This window comes from Sus scrofa, chromosome 6, assembly GCF_054392235.1.
Source record: "Sus scrofa isolate SSC_HxYL_T2T_F1_AM1 chromosome 6, Sscrofa_HxYL_maternal_Yorkshire_Landrace_v2.0, whole genome shotgun sequence".
Lineage (NCBI taxonomy): Eukaryota > Metazoa > Chordata > Mammalia > Artiodactyla > Suidae > Sus > Sus scrofa.
The window spans coordinates 76,647,720-76,668,939 of record NC_139388.1 but is presented as its reverse complement, the minus strand read 5'-3'; the positions used below and the strand labels follow the sequence as shown (position 1 = coordinate 76,668,939).

Genomic DNA, 21,220 nt, shown 5'->3' with positions numbered 1-21,220 from the left:
GCCACCATTTCCCAGCTCGGGGGCCTTGGGTGAGTTGCTCCACCTTGCCCCAGCCCCAACAGCCTCATCTGCAAAACGGCAACGATAAAGGGTAACTGCGTGTATCCGAGAAGATGCTGCACGTGAAGGCCCAAGACTAGCACAGAAACACTGAGTCTTCAGTAAGGGGCAGGGGTTGATTAAAAACACAGACTCACAAAGGGATGGCCTTCAGAACCCTGTAACCACTGGCACGGATGAGGCTGGCTCCAGTCTTTCTCAAGTAGCAGCCTCCCCAGGGTACTATAATGTGAGGACAATACCCGCCCCCCCGCCCCACCCCCAGCACCCCACTCACCCAGGGCGCAACGGCGGCAGCACACCCCGGCAGCCTTGTCATAGTAGCGGCTGGGGTCCCCAGGACAGGGATCCATGGGGGCTTGACCCTGTGGGGTGGAACACACGGGTGAGGTCAGGCAAGTCCCAAACCTCCCACCCTCCCTCCTATCCCTCAGGTCCCTTGACTTGCTGTCAAGGCCAGGCCTGCGGTGAAGTCAAAACAGAGGAGTTCCCGCTGCAGCACAGTGGGTTAAGAACCTGACCGCAGCATCTCAGGTGGCCGCGGAAGTGTGGGTTCGATCCCCAGCCCAGCACAGTGAGTTAAAGGACGTGGTGTTGCTACAGCTGTGGCTCAGATTTAACCCCTGGCATGGGAACTTCCAGATGCTACGGGGACAGCCATAAAATTTTAAAAAGACAGACTTCCTCGAACCGGCTCCACCTTGGGTCTTGGGGGCGGGGGTAGTGGCAACCCCAGCTTTTCATACCTCAGACCAAAAGCCCTGGAGCCACCCATGACCCGCTCCTCTAGCACTCATGTCCAACCCATCAGCAAATTCTCCCAGCCTCTTTGGATCAATATCCCTGCCTCCCCAACCTGGTCCCAGGCCCCAACCCCTCTCCCTGGAAATAATTCACTTGCCTCCTACTTGGGCCCCAGCATGGACCCAGCAACCCAAATCGCTGGTAAACTTGTTTGTTGAGGTCTAACAGTAACGCAGAAAAGCACGGAGATCTCAAGTGTATCCACACTGAATTTATACAGTGTGAATACATCTTGCCACCAGCAAGAGCCAGATCCAGAAGCAGCACACGACTACCCAGCCCCCTCCCTCCTGCCTCTTCCCACCTCTACCCACGAGAGACCCCCACTAACCTGACTTCTACACCACAGGTTCATTCTGTCTGCTTTTGAACTTTACATAGAGTCACACGTGCTGCCAGCTGACTTAACTCGGCATTCAATGCTACAAATCATCGGCATTGTTGCAAATAGCAACCATTCATTCAAGTTCACTGCTTTGCAGTATTTCATCCTATGACAATGAACAATTTCTGCTCTTGATGGACTTTGGGTCGTTTTGACTTTTTGACCATTATAAATAACCCCGCAAGGAACTGTGGTGCATATATGAACACATTTCTGCGGGGTATATACCTAGGAATGGAATTGCTGGGTCAGAAAACAAGTGTAAGCTCGGCTTGGATTGATTCTTCATAGAGTTTTCTAAATTGTGCTAATGGACATTTCACTGCACCATATATATTCCAGTTGCTCTGTATCCTTGTCAACACTTAGTATTGTCAGGGTTTTCTTTAATGTTTTAAATTTTATTTATTTATTTATTTATTTATTTTTGGCCAAACATGGCATGACTTGATGTGGGATTTCAGTTCCCAGACCAGGGTTTGAATTCAGGCCGTGAAAGAGCGGAGTCCTAACCACCGACCACCAGGGAGCTCCCAGTTTTTTAAATTTTAGCCATTTGGGTGAGTGTATAGCTCATTGTGTCTTTTACTTGAATTTTTCCCATAGGTGATAATGTTCAGTACTTTTTCACATGTTTATTAACCATTAGGATGTTCTCTCTTAAAGATAACTCCTCAGGTCTTTCACCTTTTTTTTGTTTTGTTTTGTTTTGTTTTGTCTTTTGTCTTTTGTCCTTTCAGGGCCACACCAGCAGCATATGGAGGTTCCCAGGCTAGGGGTCTAATCAGAGCTGTAGCCACTGGCCAACACCAGAGCCACAGCAACGTGGGATCCGAGGCCATGTCTGCAACCTACACCACAGCTCACAGCAATGCTGGATCCTTAACCCACTGAGCAAGGCCATGGATCGAACCCGCAACCTCATGGTTCCTAGTCGGATTCGTTAACCACTGCGCCACGACGGGAACTCCCTTAGTTCCTTTTTTTGGGGGTCTCCCATGGCATGAGGAAGTTCCCAAGCCAGGGATTAAAGCCTTAACCCACTAGGCCACTAGGGAACTCCCAGAGTTCTTAGTTCTAATGAAGTGCAATTTATCAATCTTTTCTTTTATGGCTAATGTCCTTTTTAAGAAATATTTGCCCACACGATGCCTTTAGATATTTTCCCACACAGTCTTCCAGATGGCATCATGGAAACTTTCCTTTTCATTTTCACGCCTGGTGTGAGGTAGGGGTCAAGACACTCTTTTCTTTTTTTTTTTTTTTTTTTTTTTTTTGTCTTTTTTGTCTTTTGTCTTTTGTTGTTGTTGTTGTTGTTGCTGTTGCTATTTCTTGGGCCACTCCCGTGGCATATGGAGGTTCCCAGGCTAGGGGTTGAATCGGAGCTGTAGCCACCGGCCTACGCCAGAGCCACAGCAACGCGGGATCCGAGCCGCGTCTGCAACCTACACCACAGCTCACGGCAACGCCGGATCGTCAACCCACTGAGCAAGGGCAGGGACCGAACCCGCAACCTCATGGTTCCTAGTCGGATTCGTTAACCACTGCGCCACGACGGGAACTCCAAGACACTCTTTTCTTGAATAGGCTTTTTTTTTTTTTTTTTTTTTTTTGGCTGGGCCTGTGGCATTCACAAGTTCCCTAGCCAGGGATCAAACCACGCCATAGCAGTGACCTGAGCCACTGCAATGACAATGCCAGATACTTAACCCCCTGCACCAAAAGAGAACTCCGCAAGAGGCATCTTTACAAGCTCTCCCACATGTCCCCAGGTCTCCTTGAAAGCGAAGCCCCTTTATTAGAAGGGGTTCATGAAAGGAGGGTTTCTGCTGAGTATGGGGGCGGGAGCTTTGTCCTTCCTGGTGAATGAGAGGGGAGCATGAGGCACGTTTCTGGGAAGACCAACAGAAAGAGCTCCAGGAAGGGAGGGTGGGGGGAGGGAGGTGGAGAAGGAGGGAGCTGGGTCCCATCTCTGCATCCTCCGCATCCGAGATGATGCCTGGCAGACAGGAGGCAGCCGCTCATTGGATGAATGCGGCGGGGCTTTCTTGGTTTGGGGGAGAAAAGCAGAAGCCATCAACACGCCGCCGGGCCTGGCAGCCCCAGGGGATTCCCTAGGCTTCTCTCCCCTCAAGGGGACAGTGACAGTACTCAACGAATACTTCTGCCCTGGGCAGGGCGCAGCAAGGAGGCCAGCGGGGCTGGAGAGTAGACATGAGGCGTGTCAATTGCAGTCAGCTTTTTGTTGTTCGGGTGTTGCACACCCGAAGTGTCACCATGTAACCCTGACATCATCAATGTAACCTGACATTTGCAAACACCTGTCACATGGCACTCGTATGGCTCATGGACTCCAGAATCCGGAGCCTTGAGGGACTCTGTTTGCCCACTTGTGCCCAGCCCCACCACCACCTCATTCTTCTCAAGGAAACTGGAGGTTCTGGGGAGCCTCTCAAGGGGCAGGGACCTGTCAGGACACCCCGAGCTTTTTCCTCAACCTCAGCATCTTACCCTGTGAGCTTGGAAGCCTCTGGCTGGCGGGGGCTACTGGGGGTTGAGGGTCCAGCCCTGCTGGGCCTGCTGAGTGTGGGGGAAATTCTGGGTCCTTGACCTGGGTTTTCCTCTCCCGGCCTCTGAGGGCGACACGGCCCTGCTCCCTCTCCTAGGGCAGGGGGTGGGGGGCAGGGGGAGCCCGGATGCCCACTCTTCACTTCCACCACCTCACCCTGGGTCAGTGAAGGGGTGGGAAGGGCAGGGAAGAGGGAACCCATGGTTTTGTATATCACCCCCCCCAAGCCACACATCACCTCCTTTGGGCCCCTCCAGCCCTGGAGGCCAAATCACCACCCACATTACAGAGGAAATATCCACCCAAGGTCACACAGCAACTAAGCATGGAGCAGAGATTTTGAGCTTCACTGTGTCTCCAGTTCTCGTCCCCCCTCTGGGCTTCAGGTTGCCCATCCTGAAAATAAAAAATGTGCTAAGAAGGACACCACGTCACATTGGTGGTCTTCCTACCAAAAGTCCATAATCTAAATCAAATCATGGGGAAACACCAGATAAACCCAAACTGAGGGACGTTCGACAAGACAAATGGCCTAAACTCTAAAAATGCCAAAGAGGGGGGTTCCCGTTGTGGTGCAGCGGAAACGAATCTGACTAGGAACCATGAGGTTGCGGATTCGATCCCTGGCCTCACTCAGCAGGTTAAGCCTCTGGTGTTGCCGTGAGCTGTGGTGTAGGTTGAATGGGCGGCTCGGATCCGGCGTTGCTGTGGATGTGGTGTAGGCTGGCAGCTACAGCTCTGATTGGACCCCCTAGCCTGGGAAACTCCATATGTTGCGGGTGGGTCTCTAAAAAGCAAAAAATAAAAAAATTTTTTAAATGCCAATGAGGAGTTCCCACTGTGGCTCAGTGGGTTAAGGACCCGATGTGGTCTCTGTGAGGATAAGACGTCGATCCCCGGCCTCGCTCAGGATCTAGCATTGCCGCAAGCCTCAGAGTAGGTTGCAAATGTGGCTGAGATCTGCTGTTGCTATGGCTGTGGCATAGGCCAGCAGCTGCAGCGCCAATTCAATCCCTAGCCCGGGAACTTCCATATGGCACAGGTGCAAGCCTAAAAAGAAAAAAAAGAAAAAACAAAGCCAATGCATGAAAGACAAGGAAAAGCTGTGGAACATTCCAGAATAAAGGAGACCAAAGAGACAGGATAACAGAATGCAATATCTGGACTGGATCCTGAATTGGGGTAGGAAGGGGGATACTGCTGTAAAGGAGACTATTGAGATAACTGGTGACATTTGAACATGAGCTTTATACCTGATTTTGATCTACCAATGCTGGATGCCTGAAAACTTGTTACGTAAGAGATGTCCTTGCTGGAGAAGAAACATGCTGAGATATTTAGAGGTAAAAGATCAAAATGCCTGCAACTAACTAGCAGGTGGTTCAGCAAAAGAAAATAATAAGAAGACTGTGTATACATAGACATAAAGCAATGATACAAAAACACATGTGAAAATAATCGCACCTCCAGGGTTCTGAGAGCTCAGGAAGGAGAGGACCGCTTTTTTCAAACAAGGAATCTATGTAAATCCACGGTCTGCCACCAGGGGGCACTGCCTCCTTGCCCACCCCAGGGCTGTGGGATTTCAGCCAGGCCCCAGGGAGGGGAGAGTAGAGGACTTGGGGGCCCCTGTTCCCACGTGGGCTTATGGGAGGGAGAGGCTGCCCCCACCCCAGCCCCACGGAGGGGCTGATCTGGCTTCCCGCCCCGCCAGCTATTCGCAGAGGTGTATTTGGGGTCCAGGCTGGGGCACAGCTCAACCCCACTCTCAGCCTTCACCCCAGCTGTCTCCAGGCCCCTGTGGCTGTCCTTCTCTGGAAGAGACACTGGGGACTTTTTTGGCCTATGATGTCATGGCTTTACAAGCACCCAGAAAATGGGTCAGTGCAACACTCACAGGTGGTAGAAGGAGCAACAGCAGTGACTGACCCTAAGGGCCCTGTGTGACCTCATTACACAGAAATCTTCCTCGGGGAGGGGCGAGGCCTGCTCAGGAGCACACCTCGTGGTGATGTCAGGCTCTGAGTCCAGGTCAGCTGACTTGAGCACGCCAGGACTGCATCAAGCACCTACTGCATCAAGCCAGAGAGCAGGGCACCAGAATGCCCTCCAGGGATGGAGACAACCCCATCTTCCCAGAGTGTTCCCAGCCCATACGCTAGAGAGGACTGGAATCCGGACCCTGTGGTTTGACTTTGCAGCGCTGTCTGTGGTCCCCCAAGGCTGGCGCAGTCTCACGCCTCTGGGCTCAGCCTCACCCCCAGCCCCATTCATGCCATCCCTCGGCCATCTCCCCATCTGCCCTGCTGCCTCCCAACCCCCACCATCCCATCACCCACGACCCACTCACACGGCCCTTCACCCACAGCAGCGCCTGGCAAAGGCAGCAGCCGCCACCTCTGAATTGTTCTGGCCCCACCCAATTCCCACCAGCCAAAGGACCCAGACCCCTGAGGCCCTCTCAGCTCCTGCTGCCCCTGCGGAGAGGGAAGAGACAGCTGGGCCATACTCTGATCCCGGCCTTGGAGGGAGGGGGGGTCAGAAAGGCGAGAGTGGGAGGGGGAAGCCCAAGGCCTGGGAGGGGGGCTTTTGGGTGGGGTTCCCCAGCAGGTTTGAGGCAGAGCGAGGTGTCCACAGGATGATGAGTTGTGTAACCAGGGGCCCGTGGCCCAGCCTTAGTAGCATCAACATAGAGAGTGGCCTGAAACCTTCCCATTTCTAGGCCTATTTTCAGGTTGGTTTGGTTTTCCCTACAAAACTGGTGAATTTCACTTTTAAAAACCCCCACCTGGTCACAGCTGCAGAGACTGAACACGAACCACACCTGCAGGAGCCGAGAGTTTAGAGCCGGGTCAAGGGGTGGGGGGTGGGCAGGTGTCAGCAAAATACCCAAAGGGGCCAAAGCCGAGAGGTGCGCCCCCTCCCCGCCCCACCCCATGCCATGGGCTCCCCTCTTCTCTCACTCAGGGTGAGGCGCCTGAGCTGGCAGCGTTGGCACCAGTTGGGACCTTGCTGGAAATGCAGAAGCCCAGGCCTCACCGAGACCTATGGTCTGTCTCACTTTCCAGATGGGGAAAGTGAGGCCTGGGGAGGTTAAGAAATTTGCCTCAGGTCACAGGCCCAGGCAGGGCTGGAGGCAGGATTCAGCCTGAGCCAGGGGCCGGGGCTCTCACGCACCAGTCTCTGTGTCCCGAGTCTGGTCTAACCCCCGGCTCTACCCTCAAAGCCAGCGGTTCCTCCTCACCTCCCCGCCATCTGGCCTTGAGGATGGCCATTCTGGGTCTCTTCACACCCGCCCTGACCCCACATCCCGCTCTCAGTGCAGACGCCAGAGCCACCTTTTCAAAACATAAGTCTGGTCTCCTCCCACCTCCACCCGATTGAAGATGAGGAGGTGGCTTCCGGCTCAACTATGCATCAAGCCCGAGGTTCTGACAGTGGCCCCAGTCACCCTGCCGGGCCAGCCCTGGCCCACCTGGCCTGTGCAATCCCAGGCGCCCCCTCCCATTCTCCCTCCCATCCACTCCCTCCCTCCCTCCAGCAGCTCGGCATATGCTGTTCCCCTGGTCCAGCACACCCCAACTCCTCCTCAGAGCTCACTCACCTGTGCCTCTGCCTCAGAGGCCCCCTGCCTGACCACCCCTGTCCAGGCCAGGTCTCAGCAGGTGTGGGCAGGGCCGCAGCCTTGCTGGAGGCTTTTGGGGAGAACCCATTTTCTCGTGATTCAAACTGAGGTCTGGGAGTTCCCTTGTGGCACAGCAGGTTAGGATCCAGCATTGTCACTGCAGTGGCTTTGGTTACTGCGGTGGCATGGGTTTGATCCCTGGCCTGGGAACTTCCACCTACCGTGGGCACAGCCAAAATAAAACAAAAAACTGAGGTCCCGCCTCTTTGCTGAGTCAACTAAGAGGGTTCCCAGCTTCTAGAGGCGGCTGCATTCCTTGGTTCATGGCCCCCTTCCCCCATCTGCAAGGTGCACAGTAGTGGCTCGAGTCCTTCTCCTCTCACATCTCCCTCTTCCTCGGTGTCATCTCTCTCCAATGCAGCCAGAAAAGTCTGCTTTTAAGGACTCATGTGAGGACACTGGGCCCTCCCAGATAATCCAGCCCAATCTCCCCACCTCAAGGTCCGTACCCTTAATCACATCCACAAAAGTCTCTTTGCCACATAAGGTGACATAGTCACAGGTGCCAGGAGACTTTTTAAAAATTTTTATTTTGTTTTTAGTAGAGGATAGTTGATTTACAGAGTTGCGTCAGGCTTTTTTTTTTAATGGCCACACCCATGGCATATGGAGGTTCCCAGGCCAGGGCTTAAATCCGAGCCACAGCTGTGACCTATGCCACAGCTGTAGCAACACCAGGTCCTTAACCCACTGCGTTGAGCTGGGGATCGAACCCAAACCTCTGCAGTGACCTGAGCTGCTGCAGTCAGATTCTTTTTTTTTTTTTTTTTTTGTATTTTTGCCATTTCTTGGCCCGTTCCTGCGGCATATGGAGGTTCCCAGGCTAGGTGTTGAATCAGAGGTGTAGCTGCCAGCCACAGCCACGGCCACGGCCACAGCAATGCAGCATTAGAGCCAAGTCTGCAACCTATACCACAACACACAGCAGCACTGGATCCTTAATCCACTGAGCAAGGCTCAGTTTCCACTGAGCCACGATGGGAACTCCCAGGATGCAGACTGTGAAAGGACCATTATTCCACTGACCACAGCCCTGCTAGTAAAGTAACCACTAGGCTATTCTGCCAACAGGCTGGGCTTCATGGCCTCCTAGTCCTGGGGGACCTCAACTCCTCCCTCCATCCTGAGGGTTCACCTGAGCTCCAGACCAGGAGACCCCATGAAACTGAAGTCGTCTTCCTCCCAGACCATAAACACACCCTCAGGCTCACAGTCCCTGCCCTGGTCCTGGCCGGTCTGCCTCCCGGCCGTCACACCTGCCTGCAGGACCCAGTTCCTATGTGTGTTCCCCAGGGAGCCGAGGGGGAGCGTGTATGGCTCCGTGCAGCCCAGACCCATCGCTGGAGAGAAAAGCAAAGATGGTAGGCAAAGAAAGAGCCACAATGGAAGGAGCCAGGAGCCCCTGGGCAGGAAGAAGAGGTGAGCACCTTCTCGAGGGGAAGCTCATGAGAGTAGCACCATCCTTGCTGAGTATCTCCCAGGGTGGACCAAGACGAGAAGGGAGAGACCCTCCAAAGACGTCCATGTCCTAATCCCCAGAATCTGTGACTGTCGCCTTTCAAGAGGCGGATGGAATTACAGCTGCCAATCAGTGACCTTGGTCATAATCCTGGATTGTGGGGGGCGGGGCACAGTGTAATTACCAGGGTCCTTAAAATTGCAAGAGGGAGGCAGGAGAGTCAGAGTCAGAGAAGGAGACATGAGGATGATAGAAGCAGGGCCAGAGGGAGGCTATGCAGCTGGTGGGAAGATGGGGAAGGGGCCGTGAGCCAAGGGGTGCGGATGGTCTCTGGCAGCTGGAAAGACAAGGGAGCGGATTTTCCCCTGGAGCCCCTGGAGAGGAACACAGCCCTGCCCACTCCTTGATTCCAGCCCAGGGACACACATTTCAAATTTAGGAACTACAGAACTGAAAGATAATCATCTGTGTGCTTTTATTTTATTTTATTTTATTTCTGAGCTGCACCGGCAGCATGTGGAAATTCCAGGGCTAGAGATCAAACCTGCCCCACTAGGCCAGATCCTTCACCCATTGCACCACCAGGGAACTCCCTAATCTGTGATGTTTTAAGCCACTCATTTTATGGTAACAACAATCGCAATAAGAAACTAAAACAGAGCCGCTCCTGAGAAGACAAATAAACCTAAGTCACTTCCAACCACATAGTCACCGAAGGCCCAGCAGGAACCAGGTGCTGGGGGAGGTGCTGGGGGCAACAGAGAAGCCAACTCTCGACAGTGACACTTTGTGAAGACAATTCCCAGAACTGGCACACGGGAGACACCAAATAACAATCTCTGGAAAAACAACAACTGCTGTGTAGCACAGGGAACTCTATCCAATCTCCTGGGACAGACCCTGATGGAAAATATACCAAGACAGTGTATATATGTGTATGACTGGGTCGCTCTGCTATACAGCAGAAATTGGCACAACCTCGTAGATCAACTATACTTTAATGAAAACAAATTTTTTGAGGAGTTCCCGTCGTGGCTCAGTGGTTAACGAATCCGACTAGGAACCATGAGATTGCGGGTTCGATCCCTGGTCTTGCTCAGTGGGTTAAGGATCCGGCGTTGCCATGAGCAGTGGTGTAGGTTGCAGCCGCAGCTCGGATCCCACGTTGCTGTGGCTGTGGCGTAGTCCAGCGGCTACAGCTCTGATTAGACCCCTAGCCTGGGAACCTCCATATGCGGCAAGAGCAGCCCTAGAAAAGGAAAGAAAAAAAATTTAAAGAAAAACAACAAGAACAAAATAACAACCCATGAAATGAATGAAGGAGACCTTCACAAATGAGATCAGAGAAATATGTGAACACACCAAAAAGCAAAATAACATAAGTATCATGAGATAAGCAGAGACAAAGAAATTGGGGGATTCATGATGGCTTCTTGGAGGAGAGGCTCCATTTTTGGCGTGGTTTTGGGGAAGGATTCTTTTTTTTTATTTTTTTCTTCCTTTCGTTCTTTCTTTTTTTTTTTTCTTTTCTTTTTTTTTTTTTTTTTTTTGTCTTTTGAGGGACCCACGGCACAAGGAGGTTCCCAGGCTAGGGGTCGAATCAGAGCTGTTGCCGCCAGTCTACACCATAGCCACAACAATGCAGGATCCCAGCCATGTTTGCAACCTACACCACAGCTCATGGCAATGTCAGATCCTTAACCCATGGAGCAAGGCCAGGGATTGAACCCACGTCCTCATGGATACTAGTCAGGTTTGTAAACCCTTGAGCCACAATAGGAATTCCTGGGGAAAGATTCTTGCAGGGAGGGCATCCAGGCAGAAGGCTGTGCAGAGGCAAAGGTACCGAGGCAGGAAAGAATAGAGCTTTGAAGGCCAGAGGGTCCGCAGTGGACTCTCATTTCCCACACAGCGTTCCACCAAATGCTGGTTCTGCCAAATGTCAGCAGGTGACAAGCAAAACAAAAAACCAAAACACAAAGAATCACTGGATTCTATTTGAGAGGCTTCTCAGAGATTTTCATGTGCTTACTTGTTCCCTGATTCTCCAAAGAAAGGTTCGGGGTGGGAGGTGGGTACAGGGAGACAAACTCTTTCCCAAACTTGGTTGGCTACAGAACCCTTTCCTCCTGGAACTACTATTCTCCAGAGGTGACTTTGGGCAATGTCGCTTGTGGCAATAGGGAGCCACTAAAGGTTGTGGAGCAGCTAATACGAGAGGAGATGGACGGCATGGAGGTGAGTAACATTACAAGGTCTGGCCTCGAGTCCAAATTCTGCAACTGCTTCCCCCTCACTTCCCTCTGATGCCCCTCCTGCCCCAGAGAAACCCCAGACGGGGGAGATTATAGTCTTTCTGAAAGTTCTGGGGCTACAGAGTGTCCCAGGGAACACCCAGCCATACCTCCCACGTGGTAAAATCCACCCCAGCCCTAGAGTGGCAGACCCAGCAGCACCAGCCACCCAGGGACAGCAGCAGCACCAAGGACGATTTGGTGGCATTAAAGAATAAGTGGTCCTCGGGCTTTCCGGCCCCTCTTGGAGGTGCCCGGGCTGCCCAGAGTCACCCCACCTGCCTAGACCGTGACCATCTCCATCACCGTCCCCTCCTCCCAGGCTGCATGTGGCGGAGGCCGGGCCCAGCCCCCCCAGGCTGTTTGGGCAGAGAGAACTCTTGGCTCCCTGTCCTGACTCAGAAGCAGAGGGAGCACGTATCCCGGCTGGGAAGGTGAAGGTTTGGTTTAGGGGTTTCAGGCCATTTCAGGAGCCCTGGGTTGCCCGCAGCAGATGTGAAATGAATTAGTGACGATACCTCCAGAAGCGCTCCGCCCCCCCGAGGGTCCAGAGCCCCCTCGTGAAACCTGACAAGGGAGCTTCTAGAGCAAGCCCTGGACCCACCCCTCTCGGATGTGCTGTTTGATTCATGTCAGGGAGGACCTTGGCACCATGGTGCAGAGTCTGTTGCCCCAAAGTCTGCAGCCCAGTTCCCTCCCAAAGCCTTTCCCCTCCCACCCAGCCGGAGGGGAGGGCAGGACCCCAGGCTGCACAGAACTGATCACACTCCCCTCTGTGTCCCAGGTCCCACGTCGCCTCCCTCGAGGGCAGGGACTGTAACTCGTTCACCTGCATCCAGAATCCACAATGCCTAGCATACCACAGGCACTTAATAATGGCTTACCTTTACACAGCCCTTACCACTTGCCAGAAGCTAGTCTCAGCACTTTCATCTGTTATCACATGTAATCCTTTCCATAGCCCTACAAGGTAGCCACTATGACCACACCCATTCTATGGATGGGGAAACTGAGACCCAGAGAAATGACTTAACCCGCCCAGGAGCACCATATGGTAAGTGTCAGAAGCAGGGTATGAACTTGTCAGGCTGACACTTAACCATAAGGTCTCCCAAAAATAGACTTGATGGGGGGGCACGGTGGGTGAAAGAGGTGAAAGGGATTAAAAGGCACAAAGTTCCAGTTTTAAAATTAATAAGTCACATGGATGTGGTGTACAGCTTGGGGACCACATTGTCAATAACACTGTACCCTGTGGGCGGACAGATGGTCACTGCACACATCTTGGCGATCAGATCATACTTCGTGTAAACATCAAATCACTATGTTGATACCTGAAACTAATCTCATGCTGTTGTCAGCTCTGCTTCAATTTATTTATTTACTTTTCTTGAAGTATAGTTGATTTACAAGGTTGTGCCAATTTCTGCTGTACAGCAACGTGACCCAGTCGTACAGATATATACATTCTGTTTCTCATGTTACCTTCCATCATGTTCTATCCCAAGAGATTGGATATAATTCCCTGTGCCATACAGTAGGAACTATACTTCCATTTTATTTATTTATTTATTTATTGTCTTTTTTTTTTTTTTCAGGGCCACACCTTTGGCATTTGGAAGTTCCCAGGCTAGGGGTGAATCGGAGCTGTAGCTGCCAGCTGGCCGACGTCACAGCCACAGCAACGACAGATCCGAGCCGCGTCTGCAACCTACACCACAGCTCACAGCAATGCCAAATCCTTAACCCAGGAAGCGAGGCCAGGGATCAAACCCGAGTCCTCATGGATAGCAGTCAGATTCGCTGCCACTCCTATACTTCGATTTTAAAAAAGATTTTTAAAAAGATGACAAAGACAATGGGCTGTGGTGTAGGTTGCAGACATGGCTCGGATCTGGCGTTTCTGTGGCTCTGGCGCAGGCTGGCAGCTACAGCTCCGATTTGACCCCTAGCCTGGGAACCTCCATGTGCCTCAGGACAAAAAAGGACAAAAGATAAATAAAATAAAATAGAATAAAATGTAACCAGGACAAATGGAAGCTCCTCACTTTGGTTTGAAAGGCATCAACAGGGTAGTGTGGTGACTCCGCCCGCAAAGATGTGGGGAATCGGCCCACATCCGAAGAAGCAAAGTGGGCCTGATGCTCCTCGGCCCCAGCCCAGGCAGCACTGGCACCTGAGCCCCTCATCCGGGGCCCAAGGTCTACAGAGACCCCCGACTCCTATACTCAGCGCCCCCTTGACACCCAGACGTGAGAGAAACACAACTGTGCTTTTCTCCAAAACCCCGTTCTGTCCCATGCCCAGTTCTCCTACTTCCATAAATGCCACCACCATTCAACCGCACCCATCCATCCACAGGTCCTATTGAGTCTCGCGCCAAAGCACATTTCTGTCCCCGTGTCTCCACTCACCAGCACCCCCCCAGCCGCAACAACAGCGGGGCCTCCTGCCCCCTCCCCCAGCAGACAGAAAGACCTGTTAAACGTGTGTGGTGTCACTCCCCCCGCAAAACGCCCCAGCCACCCACCGCAGTCCACAGAGGTCCGTGTTATTTCCACGCCCCCATCACAGCTCCCTGGCGCGCTGGCCTCCTTCCTGTTCCTCCAGCTCTCACTCCTGGGTCTGCGCCCACCTCCCAGGGAGAGGTGGTTCCTGCTTTCCTCGCCTAGGGCAGCCGCCCCTGCTCACACTGAACACTGGCCTCGCCACTGCAGGAAGCGCCATCCGTTCACTGCCTGTCTGTTGACCTGGCAGCAGGTCAGATTTATGAGAGCGAGACCTGTCATGCTGGCCTGGATGCACCTGCAGCATCCAGAACAGTCCTGGCACACAGGAGGCGCTTGATCAACATTTGTGGAATGGAGGAATTGGTGAGCGCAGGCTTGGCACCCATGCCACGTAAGGAATCCGTGTTGGGGGCCCTGGGTGCTGTGACCAACGAGGACATCTCAGGGGCCCAGGGTCACTGTCTTCATCACATTAGGAGGAATTTCTAAGGAAGATGAAGACATCTGGCTTACGTAGCTCTAGCTTCCAGAACCAGGACCGATGGGTAGAAGCTTCGAGGAGCTAGATTGCAGCCCATCATAAAGACCTTCTCGATGTCAGAGTAACCCAGGGCAGTAAGAGCTGCCTGGGGCGCGGGGGGAGGGAGGGCAGAGGCCTATAAGCAGAGGCTACCGTTACCAGAGCAACCAGGGACTAAAGCCCTGGAGCCACGCCTGGCAGAGAGCAGCTGCTCCCTTCAGATCCATCTGCAGCAGCATGGATGTTATCAGGTTAGAGAGTCTCATCCTAAGTGAAATAAGTCACAAAGAGAAAGACAAATACCATATGAGATCACTTATATGTGGAATCTAAAATATCGCACTAATGAAGCTACCTCCAAAACAGAGACAGACTCACAGACATAGACAGCAGACTTATGGTTGCCAGAGGGCAGGGGGGAGGAAGGGGAGTTTGGGGTTAGTAGATGCAAACTATTCCATGTAGACCGGATAAGCAATGAGGTCCTACTGTGCAGCACAGAGAACAATGTCCAGTCTCCTGGGATAGACCAGGATGAAAAAGAATATAAAAAAGAGGAGTTCCCGTCGTGGCACAGTGGTTAACGAATCCAACTAGGAACCATGAGGTTGCGGGTTCGGTTCCTGCCCTTGCTCAGTGGGTTAATGATCCGGCGTTGCCGTGAGCTGTGGTGTAGGTGGCAGACACGGCTTGGATCCCACGTTGCTGTGGCTCTGGCGTAGGCTGGTGACTACAGCTCCGATTCGACCCCTAGCCTAGGAACCTCCATATGCCGTGGGAGCGGCTCAAGAAATGGCAAAAAGACAAAAAAAAAAAAGAATATAAAAAAGAATGTGTCTATATATGTTTGACTGAGTCACTCCACTGTGCAGCAGAAATTGGCACAACTTTGTCAACCTACTGTAATTTTTTTTAATGTTGTAATTTTGAAAAAGATTTTTCTGAATGAATGAATAGTTGGATGAATGGACCCAAAGAGTCAGCATGCAGTGAGTAACGGAACGGACTGGCATATTAAAAGTGCCTTCCTGGAGTTCCCGTCGTGACGCAGTGGTTAACGAATCTGACTAGGAACCATGAGGTTGCTGGTTCGATCCCTGGCCTTGCTCAGTGGGTTAAGGATCCTGCGTTGCTGTGAGCTGTGGTGTAGGTTGCAGACGTGCCTTGGATCCCACATGGCTGTGGCTGTGGCATAGGCCTGTGGCTACAGCTCTGATTAGACCCCTAACCTGGGAACCGCCATATGCCATGGGAGCAGCCCTAGAAAAAGGCAAAAAGACAAAAAAAAAAAAAAAAAAAAAAAAAGTGCCTCCCTACCAGCAAGGCCACGGAGGATGCCCAGTGGTTTTCAACCCTAGGCAGCAAAGATTCTGGAATGAAGTCTTTCCACCATCACCCCAAGGGCTCCTGGCAGGAGGGGGAAGAGGAAGCAAAGCTGAGAACCAGCGTTGCCGGGAGCTGCCTTTTTGGACAGTCTGTCTATCGGGTCTGGGGCTCTGGTCCTGCACTGCCCCTGACCAGCCTGGGGTCTGTGGGCCTGACCCGCCCCCCTCACGCTGAGCTTTTGCATGCCCATCTGGAAAATGGGGACCAGGATCCCAGCTAAGCCACCCCCAGGGTCAGTGCACCATGGGCCCCACCAGGCCACACGGGGTGCAGGCTGGACTAAATGAACCCTCTGTGCCAAGGACCCCCCAGACCTCCTGGGGCTCCCCAGACCCCCTCCGCTGCATGTTCCTTCTAATGATGTTTCTTGAGGTGAAGGGAAGGTGGGGGAAGGTGTGTACGAGCCTAAGGATGAATCACAATCAACTCAAGAACAAGTCTAGGTCAGATCTGAGTGGGAGCAGCAGCAGCAGAAACTTACAGTAAATGCTGCGCTTCTCCCAGCACTGACGGCTCTCAGGCTGAGTAATGCTCCCCTAGGGGTCCCCCGATGCCCCGGCCCCTCTCTGAGGAAGGGGAGGCCTCGCACCCAGTCACTACCACTTTCCACCTCCTCATCTCAGGGGCCCTGACCGCTCATTCTGGTCTCAGGCAGGAGGGGGCAGCCCTTTTCCAAGACAAAACTCGAAAGCCTCTGCCACCCTCCGGCCAGCACATCCCAGGTCCATGTCCACCCACCTCCACTCAATGGGGTCACGCGCTAGACCCCAGGAGAGGAGCAACACAGGCCTGAGACCCTTCCTCGGCGGGATGGCCCACTGACTGCAGGCAGAGGTCCACAGCTGGCAGGAGGCAAATGGAGCTGGAATGGGGGCTGCAGCTGTGGGGGAGGCTTGTGAAGCCTCAGCACTGGCCTGGAGGATGATGGGGGGGTGGCTTGGGACCTCCCTGCCCCAGCCCCTCCACCCAGGGCGCCTGGATAAAAGGATGGAGAAGTGGGGTGGGGGAGGGGTGCAGTCAGGGGGTGAATTCCCACGGGACTTGCATCAGCACAGTCCTGGGTCACATTACAAAACCACTCTTGGGGAGATGGTCAGATGATGAGGCATCGTCAGAGGCTAAACCTCTTCCTCAGAAGGTGACACACAGCAAGAAAGCATTCCTGCCGCAGGGAGCTGACCACAAAATGATGGAGTCCTGTCACATCATGGGGCGAAGAGAAAAAGATTGAAAATTCCAGCCCTGACTTGGAGGGGGGTTAGGTTTTTCTTTTTTTTTTTTCTTTTTTCTTTTTTTTTTTTTGCTATTTCTTGGGCTGCTCCCGTGGCATATGGAGGTTCCCAGGCTAGGGGTCAAATCGGAGCTGTAGCCACTGGCCTACGCCAGAGCCACAGCAACGCAGGATCCGAGCCGCATCTGCAACCTACACCAGAGATCACGGCAACACTGGATCCTTAACCCACTGAGCAAGGGCAGGGACCGAACCTGCAACCTCATGGTTCCTAGTTGGATTCGTTAACCACTGCACCACGATGGGAACTCCAGGTTTTTCTTCTTAACAACGAACTTCCCCAGTTTTTACTGGGACGAGAGACGCAGAGGGAGGCTTGAAGGCTGGGTTGGGGGTGAGGGGGTTACTGAGCTGGGCAGGCAGCCTCTCCCCCACTGGCACCCTGATTCCTGCCCAGACGTGACCATGAGGGACTAAGGGATGCTCAGCTCCTCCAATAGGCAGGAAATGCAAATGAACCCAACAAGGACGTGGCCCTCTCCACCGGTCACGTTGACAAAAATAAAAACTCCGATAAGATCAAAAGTCGGTTGGGATGTGGGGAAGTTGGCTACTCTTACTCTCTTCAAAGTGTCTCGTCGCCCTGGGAGGCAATTCAGGGGCATCATTGCATCTGAATGCAGGTTCACCCCGCACCTCACCTCGATAGATATGCTTTTCTCAGCATCTTCTCTGGGAAAGAAGCACGGGCACTCCCAAGGCAGCCCTGCAGGATGTACGGTGTTAAGAGCAAACAAACAAGCAAGCAAGCAACAAGCAATGGTCGGAACCTTACCACCCACCCGCCAGGGACACAGATGAATGGACTATGGAGCCCCCTGTTTGGGAGAATACTAGACAGCGTTTTAAAAGTTGCGTCTGTAAGGATCCACGTGGAACGCTTTCCAAGACACGCCATAGACACTGCAAAAGCCAAGCAAAGAAAGAACCCTATGTTCCATTTGGTGCAGTAGAGCAAAAACCCTATATATCTTTTTCCAAATGGACATGAATGTGGGCATGCATTTATAAAGGTCTGCAGAGGAAACACCACAGCAATAATGGTGGCTGCATCTTCGAAGGAATCAGGATAAGGAGATGCCCGAAGACTTGGCTTTATCTGTGGGGTTTCTTTTTTTTTTTTTCTTTTTCTTTTTTTTTTTTTTTTTTGCATCAAGGATATATTCATCTATTCCTTGTATCATTAAATACTTTTTTTTTAATTTAAAGAGCGGTTTCTCTGCAGAAAGGAAGCACATGAGCTCCAGCCACCAAACACTAGCTAACCACCCCCCCACCCCCAGCCCCTCTCTCAGTCCTCTATCCCCCTCTAGCACCCCTAACTCTCCCCCCAGGTCATCAGTCTTCAGCTGAGGGCTTGGAGGGCTGGGAGGTTCTCGAGCCAGGGCCTCTGTCCTATCAGCTGCCCCCCTCTGCCCTCTGCTGTGTGGGGGGGAGGTGTCTCCCACCGTCCCACTGAAGGCAGAAGAGGGGCAGCTGCTTGCTCTCCTTGCCACCTATTTTCTTTCCCCTTCGGCCTGATGCCCACTCCACTTCCCTCCTCCCCTGCCTTCAGGTAGGGTGAATGGGACTAAACGCCATGAGGTGGGCCTGCTCCTCCCGCCACGGACTGCAGTTGTTCCCACCTTTGCCCTCTGGACCCGGATACAGCAGGCACCCAGCCATGCCTACTGTTTTGTTTGGTTTTCTTTTCTTTTTACAGCTGCACCCTCAGCATATGGAAGTTCCAGGCTAGGGGTTGAATTGGAGCTGCAGCTGCCGGCCTTCGCCTCAGCCACAGCAATGCAGGATCCGAACCGCACCTGCGCCCTACACCTCAGCTCACAGCAACGCCAGATCCTTAACCCTCTGAGCGAGGCCAGGGATCGAACCTGCATCCTCATGGATACTAGGTGGGTTCGTTGCCACTGAGCCACAATGCGAACTCCCAACACCTTACTGTGTTCCGTGCAGGGGTCCACCAGGGCCTCTGTCTCCTCTTCAGACCCTGCACTCAGCACTTGGGCAGCTGACCCCTTCCGATTAAACTGAGATCACCCTCATCCCGAGCCTAGCTCAGTACTGGCCTGAAGCAGGCCCCAGACTCGGTTCCGGGGCTTCCCACAAGACATGTCAACCCCACCGCTGCCCGTTATCCGGGCGGACACCCACCACGTGCTCCAAGGCCGGAAACCTCTGACAGAGACGGTGAAGCTAAATGGTACCACCACCCCACTCCGCACCCACACCCCACTCTCCCTCCCTGCCCACTAGATCTTAAGAGAGCCTAAACACCAACTTCTTCCAGCCAAAGGAGACCCCACCTTTCTTGCCCAGACCCCTGGTGTCCTCACCTGATCTACCCAAGGCCCTGGCCCACACAAACAGCTTATCTCCTGTGAGCAGTCAGCTGCGGTCATTTTATACTGAATGAAAGATCCTTCCAGTACCCTGCGAGGGCGGGGGAAGGTGCCACCAGCCGGTTAGGCAACTCCCACCTACGAATACTCGCACATTCCCTTCCCCCACCCCCGCACCCCACCCCACCCCACCCCCGGTGTTGGACAGGGAACGAGGCATGAAGCGTCCCTGTCCTCCCTCCACCACCCCCTCCTTTCCGGGGCTCAGAGCAGCGGTGGCAAGAAGGGGGCTTGGGCCCCCCGGCGCCTCTCCCGGCTCCTCGCACCCCCTTACCTGCGGGAAGGCTCCGAGCGCCCCCAGGAGCAACAGTCCCAGCACCAAACGGAGGGCGCACATCCCGGGCAGGGGCGGGGAGGAGGGGGGGCGGGCTCCCCACCCGCGCCCACCTGCGCAGCCTGGGAAGGGCGCTGCGCCCACGTGCGGGGCCAGCGGCGGGAGCCGGCAAGCGTGGGAAGACCCACCGCGCCGCCAGGCCTGGGCCCGCGCACCTCGCAGGCGCCCAACTGCGCGCTGTGAAGTCACTTCAAAAGTGGACGCTCCTGCTCCGAAGGTTCAGCCTTAACCCTTCCCTTCCACCACCACCCGAGGCGCACTAGGTACCCCAGACTGCTTCCAGGAACGCAGCTACTAGCGGTCAAGACCAAAAGGGAGCGAACACGTGCAGAGATGACTCAGGAAAGCCACACTCCACTCTTGCTATTTGAATGGCCCGCCCCGGATTTGGCAGAATCCTGCTCCGGGGGTGGGGGTGTTGCTCAGCCCAGCTGGGCTGAGGGGCGGGGAGAGCAGCTCCCGCCCCTGGGTGGGAAGGGGGGTGACGCATAGGGGAGTGGAAGGCTCCAGTGGGTCACAGCAGTGCCACATCAAACTGACCAAGGGCGAGACCCAAGTAGGTTCCCTGCTCCTGATACTCTCATCCACCCAGACCTTCTCTCCTGACCTGGAGATTCTTGGGGAGGGACTGCCGGAGTCAAGAACGCCGCCATCCACCCTTCACCCCCACTTAGCAATATCTGCTGTAAAATGAATCAGAGACTCAGAGAACACTGCCATCCACCCTTCACCCCCACTTAGCAATATCTGCTGTAAAATGAATCAATAGATGGATGATAGATGGATGGGTGGGAGGGTGGATGGATGGATGGGTGGCCATGTGGATAGACTGACTATTGGATGGACTGATGGAGAGAAGAATAGACATTTGGTCATCAATCCACTGGTGTCTCCCTACCCACTGAGCGTTTTCCGCCTAGAAAAGGACCCTAGCCCACTTTCCTGAAAGAAAGAAAATGTACAAGCCTCATTTGAATTGGGGTCTCATTTGCAACAGAAGAGTTTTCCCTTCCAGGGCTTCTCTATCCCACGGGTCCTTTGCTCCTTTCATTCTCCATTCCATACGTATCGTTGGTTCATCCACTGGGTAGGCAGCAGGTCAAGGGTTCATTTGCTTGTCCTGTGTCTGTTTTTTTCTTGGACGTGGAAACCAAAGCTCAGAAACAGGTAGCCATTCCTAGGTGCTCTGATTAAAGATGGTCTGATTAAAGGTGAGAGTTCCCTTCATGGCTCAGCAGTGAACGAACCCAACGAGGATCCATGAGGATGCGGCTTTGATCCCTGGCCTGGCTCAGTGGGTTAAGGATCCAGCGTTGCCATGAGTTGTGGTGTAGGTCGCAGACGCAGCTCAGATCCCATGTTGCCATGGCTGTGGCGTCGGCAGGCAGCTACGGCTCCGATTCAGCCCCTAACCTGGGAACCTCCATACGGCGCAGGTGTGGCCCGAAAAAGCAAAAAATAAAAATAAAAAAATTTTTAAAAGATTGTCAATTGTTTTCTCTGAGCCCAGAATGGCCCAAGGAC

The 21,220-nt window shown here is 53.4% G+C and overlaps 1 protein-coding gene across 5 annotated transcripts in view; it reads right to left on the bottom strand.

The window, feature by feature from the left end:
- Nucleotides 1-20,095, bottom strand: part of TNFRSF8 (TNF receptor superfamily member 8) — a 71,835-nt gene extending 51,740 nt beyond the window's left edge. For 3 of the 5 annotated variants that reach the window (XM_084958945.1, XM_084958944.1, XM_084958946.1), the window contains exons 1-2: nt 19,637-20,085; nt 338-425 (exon numbers count right to left, since the gene is read on the bottom strand). In XM_084958945.1, coding sequence (XP_084815071.1) covers nt 338-425; nt 19,637-19,699 — 151 coding nt within the window. In that variant the 5' untranslated portion in view covers nt 19,700-20,085. Of the gene's footprint in view, nt 1-337; nt 426-19,636 lie in introns of all 5 variants that reach the window. The other 2 variants (XM_021095373.2, XM_084958947.1) reach the window with 2 other exon arrangements.
- Between the last annotated feature and the right edge of the window lie 1,125 nt (nt 20,096-21,220).